Here is a 13,461-nt window from a genome sequence, read left to right on the forward strand (position 1 = left end):
TGTTTTTTGTTTATTCATTCTCATTTTTCTATGTTAACGATTCATGTGAATATTTTAGTCCTGCTTTTTTATTAATTCTGATATTTTATTCATTTTTATATTATTTTCCGCTAATATATTCCAAAAATGCTGATACTTCTTCTAGAAAATGAAGTAGTCCACGAATTATACATGAACCTCCTGGGGCCCCATTTTCAAATCAGGTAAATTCTGATATCGAGAGAAAAATCTGATGTCTTTCTCTTTCTCCGTCTATGCGAGAGAACATTTGATTTGAGAGTATGCCCCAGATCTTTTTCTCCACTGTTTTCTCAGAAAATTTGTCTAGACAAGGATAAAATCTGTAAACCTCTGGTGTTTTATTTCCTGATAAATCTACATTCATACAACTCACTCATCTCAAACCTTATTTCATAGTAACGTATTTATGACCTATAAACCTAAACTAATTTTCATTGTTTTTAACATTTTCCTTTTTCAATAAACTTTTTGATTGAATGCAGAAGACAGATATAATGTTTTTATGAATGTATTATATTTTTGTGGGATTCTAATAGCTATTATATTTTTTTTCTGTCTGGTTTCGCTATGGAAGTGGTCAATTTTCAATTTTAGAAGAAGATTCACAGCAATAACCTCAAAAACGATTTGTTATTTGAATACAAAGATTCATTATTCATCAAAGAATTCAATTATTAACTGACCATGTCAGATTATGATAAAAGCAAATCTTCCAAAAAAAAATTCCATCCTACAAGAATTAAGGTTGAGTTTATTCAAAATTATACATTGCCTCATTAAAAAACCCTTTTTATTCATTTATTTCAGGAGTCTTCCAGCCATGGAAGAAGTTTTACCAGCAGTAAAACAGAAAGTATCACTTCATTGAACTTTGGCAAAGAATCAGCGAAAGAATCTTTCATCACTGATCCATCAATTAAAAAGCAACCTACAATATTATTGAAAACTAGAGAGCATCCTGTTGAAGAAATAGCAGCGTCTCCAAAACGAGGTACTCACAGAGAAGAACATGTCAATATTTCTATAGCTTCATCATCAAGGGACAGTGAAGGTAATCATAAATCTCTTCATGACGACTGTTAGATCAACATGAATCCAAATTGTGACCTATACTTATTTAACCTTATCTGGTAAATCTATGCAATCTATGGAAATCATCAAGTTCTTAGGTGTTACCTTTAGATAGTAAGCAAACATGGGAAGCACACATAAACATTGTATGCTCAAAACTATGCACTACATGCTATGTAATAACAAATCTACAAGATGCTATATCAGCAAATGTCCTGAAACTGTTATGATTCAGTCTACTCTGCAATATGGTGTGTTCTATCGGGGGCCCTCTTGTCACTTTGAAAGGGCATTTGTATCTCAATAAAAGAATAATGAGAACAATGTATCATGCTCATCCAACTATAACATGTACACCTTTATTCAGGAATCTCCGAATACTAACCGTTCCATGTTTATATATTCTTGAGCTGATTATTTACATTAAAAGAAACCAAAGTGAACTAACGAGAAATGAGGCCAATCATATGTATAATACCAGGAATAAAGAAATACTTTGACAACCCTATGCAAGATTATCAGTCTGAAAATTCACCAAATCGTATTGGTATCAAATGTTTCAATAATTTGAGAGATATAAATAGATGTAAATCTGAATGATGTACTATTCAAAAATAAATTGATAAATTTCCTTCAAAAAATATTTTATAAGGTTGAAGAATTTTATATCTTACTGTTGTGAAACTGACTATAATTTTTTTGGTTTGTTTTGCGACTATATACTGTCTTAACAATTTATGTGTAGGTTACTTTCTTTTCTTTTGACTAGTCTCTTAAGTTTTATACACGTGTGTATGTATGATGCCTTGTATAATCTTTGATTGATGAATAAATTCTATTATTTTTATACAATGTTTTTCAGCAAATGCAGTTCCAACACTGAAATCAATGGTCAAATCTATGAAATTGATTGACGATGGAGTTCTTTGTAGCGATTCCTTACAAGATTTTGTAAACGACAATAATGAATTTCTTATTGTCGGTATTGTTGGTGCAAATGGTGTGGGAAAATCAACCGTTATGAATTTACTTGCTCATAACCAGATAACCGAAGATATAAAAAAATATATTTTCAAGTCAAATAAGTCAACAGAGGATCGCAGTGGAGACATAAAAATTTTAACTGAGCACCTAGATAAAATTGACTTGAGAAGTGAATCCAAAATGAAGAAGGAAATATTCAAAATTGAAACAGTTGAAGATATTGAAAACTGCTACAACAGAACACAAGGGATAGACATTTTCATCACTTCCAACAGGGTTTGTTTCTACATTCTTAGTTTTAATTTGATTTCAAAACAGCTTACGAGACGTTCATTTTGAACACCAGATGAGCCACTTTCAACAAATTTTTCAGATGGCAAAAAACTAATGAAATAACTTTTTATCAATTAAAAAATGCGAACTTTAATAGGATATTTACTGGTCTCAAATAACATTCCTCCAATTGAAAAACAATTATTTTATTAGTTTTTTTGCCTCCTGTAAATACCAGACACTATTACAATTATTGACAACTTCATAAAATTTAAATAGTTTCTTGTAATGAAATTTGGAATAATTTATCGAAAAACATTGAAGTTTATCATAAAATAAATATGTCTAAATGAAAGTTTGACTGACCTCAGAAGTGATTTCCTGTCTATTTTTCACTACTGCAAGCTCAAAATACTTCAGGTGTGTTTTTTTGAGAGAATTTTTGATTTGAAATTGAGTTGAAGACCTAATAGATTGAATAAGTGCCAGATGAATGTTTATTTCATCTCTTGCAGAATTTTCTGTACTGACAACTAATCAGAGCACATAATCCATATTTTCAAGAATATGGATACTGTGTAGAATATCCTTGTTTATGACTTAATGACCAGTTCGCTTAGTTTTTTAATCAGTGCTTTTTGAATAACCGTTTATTATTAACATGTGAAACAATCTTGAAATTTTTCTTATCAGTCATTTGTTCTTTTCTGTCAATACTTTCTTTAATGTAGGTCTTGCATTGCGTTACTTAATCTATAAATCCACCTTGATGCTCACACATATCTGACAGATAGTGTAGAGGATTCTAACTTAATATTATTAGCTGCTTGATAAGTCCTTACCGAAAAGTACATATAATTGATATCTTTAGATATTTTGAATCCATTTTTATGGTAAATATCATAATTTTCATATTTTCTGGTTTGTTTTCCATATTTAAATAATTGTCCAATTGTAGAATATTCCCATGTATCTTGATCAAATTTATGACTATATTATTTGGAAGACCTTTTGGCTTTCTACTTCAATATTCTACTGCAATCAAAATGTAGGAATCTTTCAAAGACAGAAAGAAAGCAATTAATTCCAAAATAAACTCTTTACAAAGATGTGTAGATCATGCAAAGAAGTAACTTTCAGACACAAACTGGAAGAAAAAACACTCTCGAAACAACTACAACAGAAAAATTACTTTCAATCAACTATCTTTCTTTTTTTGGAAGATACCCACATTTTTCTTTCCCAAAAGATAGATTTATTGTAAGTGAACACAGTTTTTATGATAAAGAACATGTTTCCCCGACATCTTATTGAATTCAGCTCTAGTAGAATTTTGAATGTGGCTTCTGTTATCTTCAGTTGATCCTTTTGGACTGTCAACCATTTGCATCAGTGTCTGTACTGGAAGAGCTGATCAAGAGTGAAAGCAAGAGAACAAATCTCGTCAGCGAATTCATTCCTCTGGAAAATAGTGGAGAGATTCAAGGACTACAACTAACAGCTTTTTTGATGTCTGTGTGCCATGTTTTGATATTGGTACAAGACTGGTTTTTTGATAGTAATGTGGTAAGGTCAGTATACATTTTATTCCCAATTTGGTCATTCAGTAATAAATGACCTGAATTCTTATGTCTATTAATTTCTGAACATTCAAAAAATTGAGTTTCAAACTTTTCTCTTCTAAATGTAACATGTCATAGTTGTGATTGACCTTTCCATTCAACCAACTACTTCTATGTTCTTCAATTAATTGTGAAAAAGATCTCCCCGTTTGGCCAATATAAAATTCTGAGCAACAGCCACATATCATGGTTATGTTTCTATCATCATTTTTTTTTATCTAAAAAGGGTTCTTGTTTAGCTGGTTTATTCTTCACCCGATAGGCTTAACTATACCAAATCGAATAACTTTATCTGTTTAAAATCTGTTTTTCCGTTAACCAGCTGTCCACCCCTACGAACGACAAGCCTCAGAAGTCGAAACTTGTGCTAGCTAATGATTAACGAGGTCTTACCTTTTAACGTGTGATTCCTAACACGGGGATGTATGGATGTAAAATCGTAGTGGAAGATTTCTCAATAGGAGCTTTCTATATAACCTCAACAAGAGATTTCTGGTTGAAGAAGGTTTGAGGTATTTGAATAGCTCATCCTCTCAACCTATGTAAAGGAAATCAAAAAATTGAAGTGTTCGCATTATAACTTATATGTCAATCAGATATTTCCACGGAATCGTATTTCGATTTTGAGAAAGTATCAAAATTTTCTGAATCTGTAATTAATGATTCTAGTGAATATGATTGAAAGCTTATGAACTTTACAGATTCATTCAAACGGCTGAAATGCTGAAGCCAACCATTCCCAATCCAGAAGATGAATTAACTGACTACTTTCCGCATCTTTTACTAGTTCATAACAGGGCCCAAATAGAAGACTTTTCCCCTTCCAAGTTCAAAACTATGCAAGAAGTAAGTAAAGATGTGAATGAAATTTTGAATGACAACAATTTTCATGAACTATAGGATTTACTTGTATTATCTCTCTATAATGTTATATATTTTTTTCAACTGTAATTTCATATAAAAGGAATCTCTGGCGTAGAAAAAATCCAAAAGAAGCACTATTCCACAAACACCAGAACTGCAATGTACTATTCTCGACGAGCATTTCACCAACCTAGTTGGGGTTTTCAGGAGATGGAGAAAACTATATTAAAAGAATTGAAAATAACTTGACAACAAACATAAAACACTTTTAGAATTTTCTAAACAACAAACGGGAAAATTATGGCTTTCCTGATACTGTGTAGTGCAGGGATAATATCTATAAGAATGGAAATGACATTGTTAATGCATTTGCAGAACACTTTCAATCAGGGTTTGTTTGAAGGTGATTGACAATGTTTCGTGATGAATTTCACTAGTTCGGACTTCTATTGTCTATTATATAAAATGATTTGAAATCCCTGAAACAAGTAAAAAAGTAAAAAAGAATAATAGGTTATTTTGTAGGTTATTTTACTATCATTTCATTTCAGGTTTATTGTTGCTTAATATAATTGTTATTTTTCAACTATTCTTTTTTTAATTATTCTTTTTTACTTTTTTACTTGTTTCAGGGATTTCAAATCATTTTATATAATAGACAATGGAAGTCCGAACTAGTGAAATACTTTCAATCAGTGTACAGACCATGTATAGACAATGAAATACCAATATTAAGTTATGAGAAAACAATTGGTATCAATAGTTGTACAGTTTCCTTAGAAATTATCTCACAAAAATTATCAGAATTAGATCCATACAGATCAGATGGCATTTCACCGATACTACTGAAAACCTGTGGATTTACACTAGCTAAACCAGTGTTCTTATTATTTTCAGCTTGACTTAGTTTGGGAAAATTACCCCTCATTTGGAAATCAAGTTATATAACGCCAATTTTCAAGTCTGGCAACAGAGCAGATATAAATAATTTTCGACCGATCAGCATATTTAGTACAATACCCAAACTACTTGAACACATGGTTTGTGATAATATAAAGATTCCTTCAAAACAAGTTATTATCAATGAACAGCATGGATTTAGTGAAGGTAAATCCACCAACACAAATCAACTGTTGTACACCCAGTATATTTTGAATGCTCTGGAAAATAAACAAGTGGACGTAATTTACACCGATTTTTCAAAAGCATTTGACATCGTGAACCATGCAATTCTTTGTGAAAAGTTAAAGGCAATTGGCTGCTGGACTGGTTCTCAAGTTATCTTTGTGCTAGATCAAAGTTTGTGAAAATTAAAGGATTTATTTTTCATGAGATATCTGTTACCTCAGGGAATACCTCAAGGCAATCACTTGGGACCAATTCTCTCCAATATCTTTGTAAATGATATAAAAGAAAAAAATTACCCACTTTGAAATACTGATGATTGATGACGATCTAAAAATGTTCAGGGCAATAGATTCATTGCAGGATTGTGAGAAAATTCAAATGGACCTCAAATCTTTCTCAGATTGGTGTAAGGTGAATTTAATGAATGTCAATGTAGCAAAATGTACAAGTATTTCCTTTTCAAAGTCATACAACTTTTATACGGCTGGTTATAGTATTGCAGAGAAGTTGGAATGTGTACAATCTATACGAAATCTGGGTGTTATGATGGATGTCAAGATGTACTTTCATCAACATTTTTTTCTATCAAAATACTATACTTTGCATTGGTGAGATCAGTGATTAAGTATTGCACTTGTATCTGGTCTCCAACTTACTTAAACCACAGTCATAGTATTGAGAAAGTTCAGAACAAAGTTTTTAGATATTTGGCTTTCAAAATGAATATGCCATCTAGAATTAATTCCCTCTACTATTGACTTGCTAAAATTCAGTTTAGACGAGCACATGCAGATATAATATTTCTCTATAAATTGTTTAACAACGTAATTAATTCCCAAACTCTGTCAAGTCATGTTTCCCGAAAGAGGACATGTTACAACCAAACATTCAGTCTCGACTTTCATAGGCGTAATTAAGGAAATCATTCACCTTTGTCTAGAATTCTATCAAATGCCAATGAAACCAAAATTGATTTGTTTCACATCTCTCGGAGCACTCTTAAATATAGTCTGCGTGGTATAGATTTATAAGACTATTTTTAATCACAAATCGTTTTAATTTTCTCTATATAGATTGGTTTATTAGATATATAGTTACTAAAATAGTTAACTTCATTAGGTAAATATATTGTATAAAAATTGGGGGTTACCCCTTGAATAAATAAATAATTGAGGCTGTCATTATTATACATAGTAATAGTCAATACATTTATAAAAATACTTGGTCCAACTTATTACCAACAGTGATATAAAAAAGTTGATATTGTTTGAGATACTAAGCTGTACTTGCCAACAAATATGGCATTTTTCATTATACTTCTCTTCTAGGTCTACAAGATGTTATTTCATAAATCAAAGCTCAACTTGAAATCTGGTTTGGGTTTGGGAACGGGACGACTGATCCATTATCTGAATACTGAGAACTGTGGCGATTCCATTAATTTATTCTTGATCCCGGACATTGATATAAATTCTGGTGAGATTCTTTACACTATTTCTTTTTTCAGATGTTTCTGTTGCTCCACTAGAAAGTGAACATTTTCGTTCGAATGAGAAATATAATAAATTTTCCATTTACTTTATGCATATGAATATATCTTTATTGTTACAAAGATTGAGAACCAACCCGGTAATTTTTTTTCTGTATACATAAGAGAAATATCGATAATTCCCTATTTTCGACGTTGTATAAACATAAGCTGACTCATATTTAGGTCATGGAAAGTACATACAAAATATGATGACATTTTTGAGTATGGACATATGCGTAAAAAAATTAAACTTACAATTTGTATCATTCACTCACACCACTACTATATGACCTAAATTATAGATCTGATTATCAGATAAATGCGAGAAATTATTGCCTCATGGATAATAAGGAAAGCATGTTCCTAACCTAACATATACAATTACAAAATGTGCAAAATAAATTTCTAAGGACCATGGCATACAAACTAGGGTTGGTTATAGGTGAATGCAGTTACAGTGAAGTGATGAATATATTATCTCTGTCGAGTCTTGAGGATAGAAGAACAACTGCGACATTGGTTTATCTATTCAAAATTATATCTGGTATCATTGATTGTCCGGAAATTCTATCTCTTATCAACTTCAACGTTCCACAGAGGTCCACTAGACAAAAAAACCTATTTTTTACATCGTATCACTCAACCAACTATGGTTATCATTCTCCTTTATCTGAAATGTTGAGACTGAGAAATAAATACTGTGATAAAGTCAATTTTTTCTGTGATAATCAAAATACTTTTAAAAAACAAGTCTCTCGTTCATTAGTCATATAAATGTATTTTATTTTTTTTTTTTTTTTTTTTTTATTTATTGATACTTTATTGTCTAAGAATAACTTCTTATTGACAAAGTGTCATAAGTAATCATTAAAGTAATGAAGGTACAAAATACAAGTAAGCATAAAAGTGGAAGTATAAAAATTATAAAATTAGTCGAGACGAATAAGATGAGATTAATGTGTATAAACAAATAAGTCGCAAAAAAGTAAAACAAGTCTAACAAAAGTAAAAACATGCGCCCAAGGCGCTCATCAGTATACTATACAAAACTATAAGGTAAAATACAAGACAACAAAGACAAATCATCAGTTTTACATTTAAAGCGAATCGTTAAAAAACTCATCCAAAGTGTAGTATGCCTTATCAAACAGTAACTCTTTGACACTTTTCCTAATTTTTCTCTCTGAATTTAGATCTTTGATATTCTGGGGTAAATGATTGAAAACTTTTTTTGAGTTATAAATCAGGGAATTTTTAACTTGTGTAGTGTTGGGCTTAGGAAGATCCAAATTACCCATCTGTCTAGTCAGGTAACTAGGGTTTTTTATGGTGTTTCTATTTAACTTATGTTTTTTAAACATCAAACACACCGTCTCTAGTATAAATATGCAGGTAAGGGTCATTATTCTATGTGATTTGAATAGTGGACGACATGAATCTCTAAAGCCAGCCCTACAAACATACCGGACAGCTCTTTTTTGTAGCTTAAATATCATATTGAAAGATGCTTTGTCGGAATTGCCCCAGTAGCAGATCCCATATCTCAGGTGTGACTCTATAAATGCAAAATATGTTGATCTTGCCATGGTTGGGTCGAGTTCCTTGGATATGACTCTAAGTGCATAATAGCCTTTGGCAAGTTTGGTACATAAACTTGCGACATGTTCCTTGAACGTCAACCTACTATCAATAAATACCCCAAGGAATTTAGCCAAAGAGGATTCTTGTAGACATTTATCACCTATTGAAATTGGGTTTAACAAACATTTAAAGGTGAGAATGTGGGTTTTATTTACATTGAAGGACAACAGATTGGCGTCGCACCATTTCTTGACCTTGTGAATGTCATTTTTTATTATTGCATTCAAATGATGAGTGTCTTTATTATGCCAAAGAATGGTGGTATCATCTGCAAAAATTGTAAATCTACCCGCAATATCCAAGAGTGCAAGATCATTCACATAAAGCAGGAATAATAAGGGTCCTAAGACAGAGCCCTTTGGTACTCCACAATCCATCAAAGACTCATGAGAGGTTAGACCATCAGAGTAGACCACCTGTCTACGATTATAGAGATAAGACTCGAACCATTTCAGTTAATACTGTCTGTTTTTATTGTCTTTTGTTACACACATAAAGGTATTTATAATAATTAGTATAGTATAGTATAAGCTTTTATTGTTATACAATTTATTGTAAACAAATATTGGGGTTCACCCGTAAATAAATAAATAAATACAACATAAATCTAAAGAAATAAACTTTTAACGTTCAAGCCAGTCTCGAATATACACCTACACAGTAGGTTGAATGGACTGACGCCTATCAGAAAACAACTACTCCCCTGGCTAATACCACGAAAGGCGTTGGATTATATTCGACAGGCGTCAGTGTAGGAATCATCACAGAAAATTTCCTTCATATGCATTTGGCAATACAACTGAAAGAGTCGACCCTCAATTTTGGAACGGGCACGGTTGCAGACCGGTTTCGGGCTCATTAGCCACTCATTGGTGCAAGATAGTGGCCATCATCGACCTAAAGTCAATGATTTTCCATAATTGAAAATCTGAATTCTTTCAGAGTATTTCATTCCGCTTCCTAAGTTGGAGCGAACAACAAAATGTCACTCCATCTAGTGAATGAGGTACTAACCAACTGCATATCCGAAATTTGCCAGTGTCAGTGAGCTATGCTTGAAGACTGGCAGTCAGTCCATTCAACCTACTGTGTAGGTATATTCGAGACTGGCTTGAACGTTTAAAGTTCATTCCTTTAGAATTAAAAAAAATATACAACATATACAAAAGTTTTCACATCACATGGAATCAAACTTCAAATCAGATTCACAACAAAAATTTTTAATGAAGTCGGTCACCAGCAGTTTTTTGGCATGTCCTTGAGCTCTCTCGGCAATTCGGTTTTTATGTCCTCAATCGTTGCAAAACGCCATCCTTTCATGGGTCTCTTCAATCTTGAGAACAGGAAAAAGTCGCAGAGGGGCAGATCTGGTAAATACGTTGGCTGCGGAACAACCATGTGGCAAGAACTCTTTATGCACACAGTTTTTGAAGAAAACTGTGCAAATGAAACTTGAACATTCAACTGTATCAATAGAATGTATCTTCCATCAAAATATGAATACGTAATGAGTTATTTTATGTGAAGTTTCATGAATGAAGTATTTATTTCTGCCAATGCAGAAGATGAGTCTTAAATTGATCTTTGAATTTTTTAACACTATGGCTTTTAAGTTCTGAAGAAATTGAGTTGTAGAGGCTATATACTCTACAACTCAATTTCCGCTCGTTTAGTTAGTCTGAAAATTTCCGTCACAAAAGAAGAAACACTCGATAATCCTCTACTTCTAATATTTACGTTGTGTATATCAGTGCGATAAATAATTTCACAATGAAGATACCCTGGCTTTTTATTGACAATAACACTATGATATATATTAGCAAAATGTAGCTTCCTCCTCTTCTCCATATTCAGCAATTTGATTTCCTCTAGTTTATGTGAAATTCTTTGCCGTCTTCGTACTCCAAAAATCAGACGTAGACATGAATTCTGAACTTTCTGAATTTCGTTTTTGAATTGTACTTGACCTTCTGTGAAAAGTTTGTACTTGTAAACATTTTTCTGACTCGCCGAACACGGAAAACACTTCCAACTTTTATGCCTCTCACCAATAAACTAAACATGCTGAGCAGCTGAAGCTGTGAACATATGTTCGAAACGATTGTACCAACATTGAAAAATCGAATGTTCGTAGCCCGCGAAATTCGAATATTCACCTTATTTTTTGAACAGTCCATATATGTAGAGAAGCTTACTAGATGTGAATTGTTTAGTTCCCAAACAATATGTTTATTTTTCAGAAGGCTCAGTTCAGTGCCATTGATTTATTAAAAAAAGTAGGGTTACTAATAAAAACATGTTTCAGTTATTCAAAAGGTCATTCAATCTAAAATTTCCAACATTCCGAATATTTAATCTAGTGTCCGACCGAAAGATGGGTTTCGGTTGAGTTTCGGCAAAAAACGGGTTTCGGTGGCAAACCTGCAGAAACTACGACCGAAACCGAAACTGCATTCGGGAGTTCTCGCGCTGTGATCGGTCATGTTCGGCGCGTTGAATTTCATACAAGTAACGAAGACATTTTGCCGCGTCCACGTGCCTAATCATGTCGTGACTTAATTTGTGATTTACTTTGTTTATTACAAAATATTAAGTATCTATTATGATATTAGGTAACAACTTAAATAAGTAATTTTATGTTCAATATTTTTTAAAAACCATCAATAATATTCAAAAGAAGTATCTACACCTACTCAAATAAACACCTCACCTATTTTGAGTATTTTTAAGGTGCAATTAATATTTTTCCTTAAATAAGGGGTTGTTAGGTTGATTTGTGGATTATCAATAAGTAAAATTGTCAAAGACTGCATAACGTACTGATTTTAAGATAAAAAATAAAGACTGATCGAGTATAATAACGTTTTCTTTATTTTTTCTTCAAAACATATTCCTTGTAAGGAAGTTTCGGTTTCGGTCGTAAAAACCAGTTTCAGTCGGACACTAATTTAATCCCAATATTCTCAACAAATGAAATGGTTCAAATGTATTTCAGATATTATTTACACTGGCCATCCACCACTCGAAGACATTGTGAAGAAGCTCAGAGCAAATATTTTGGGTTCTACCAGAAATCCTCTCACCCACGTTCAGTTAACAGAGAAAACATGGTTGATTTATTGTACCAAGGTGTGGGATACTGTGAAGAAAAGTTCATTCTTTGTTGAATATACAAAACTAATGCCGTGAAAACAAGGACTGAAAAAAGGAGAGTAGATCACAATAACTGTTCCGAGTTATTGTGAAGAACTAGAAGTGTGAAAGTAATGCTTCTGGCATATTTTCGGTTGGGTGAGATGAAAATCTTCCAGCTTGTATTGTCAGAAGTACAATTTAAATTGTGACACAGGTAGGATGATGAAGGTTGGTATGTGATGGAATCGACAGATACTTGATGAAAATCATTAACGTGTTCAAGAAACAATTGATTGTGAGATTTCCACTACACAGTTTTACAAAAACGCAACAGGTGTTTCGCTATACAATAGTTTCTTCAGGCGTGTATATACTGTATATAGCATAGCAAAACACGCATTGCATTTTTGTGAAACTGTGAAGTGAAAATCTCACATAGTGTTTCTTGAAGATGAAGGTTGGATTATTCTTATTGTGTTGGTAATATTCACTTGTATGTTGTTACAAATGAAAGTTGAATTTCTTATTTGTATTATGAAAATTACCATTTCATGACTAAGTTATATTTTTGATGAAATTTAATCAACATCTTTTTTGTTGAAGAGTCCAGACTTACCAATATTCTCACCTTAAATTTGAATGTTTTTATGTCACTAGAAAAACATTTTTGAAATTAAGCAAAACAATAAACGAATTTTCAATTCTATAACTTTTATTTTTCAAACTAACAAATATTAGGGGATATTAGTTATTCATGGAACAATGTTTCATATAAAAGCGCGCGCGCCATCCAGCCAGTAAAGTGCTATACGTGGGTTGGTGAATACTGTGAGTGGTGTTATTAGCAAGTTTTTAATACTCGATTCTTCACTTTGGCATTTTTTAAGACAAAATTATGTCGGAAGCAAAAAAGAAGAAACGGCAGTATACCGCGGAATATATAAAATATGGATTTATTGAAAATCCCACCATTTTATCTTCGCCTGTGTGCCTGCTTTGTCAAAAAACATTTTCGAATGAAGTGATGAAACCCTCAAGGCTACAAGATCAATGAAAGATGAATAAAATGCATACCGATAAAAAAAAGTGTGACTTATTTTCAAGAACTGGAAAAGAAAAACTCAGCTCAGCAAACTGTGTCAAAACTTTTTTCAGAGGCTTCTAAGCAAGACGACGACGGCCTCCGAGCTT

General features: G+C 32.3%; 1 protein-coding gene across 1 annotated transcript; it reads left to right on the forward strand.

Annotated features, from left to right (window-relative positions):
- The first annotated feature begins 615 nt into the window (after positions 1-615).
- On the forward strand, positions 616-12,881 carry LOC111504381 (nonsense-mediated mRNA decay factor SMG9). The gene is made up of 7 exons (XM_023158927.2): positions 616-765; positions 829-1,072; positions 1,955-2,352; positions 3,709-3,920; positions 4,673-4,817; positions 7,292-7,439; positions 12,131-12,881. The coding sequence occupies exons 1-7, from the start codon at positions 706-708 to the stop codon at positions 12,322-12,324; spliced, it is 1,401 nt and encodes a 466-aa protein (XP_023014695.2). The 5' UTR covers positions 616-705; the 3' UTR covers positions 12,325-12,881.
- Positions 12,882-13,461: the final 580 nt, after the last annotated feature.

The sequence above is a fragment of the Leptinotarsa decemlineata genome, unplaced genomic scaffold (assembly GCF_025532065.1).
Source record: "Leptinotarsa decemlineata unplaced genomic scaffold, Ldec_3_MD MMD2_tig00026336_RagTag_RagTag, whole genome shotgun sequence".
NCBI lineage: Eukaryota > Metazoa > Arthropoda > Insecta > Coleoptera > Chrysomelidae > Leptinotarsa > Leptinotarsa decemlineata.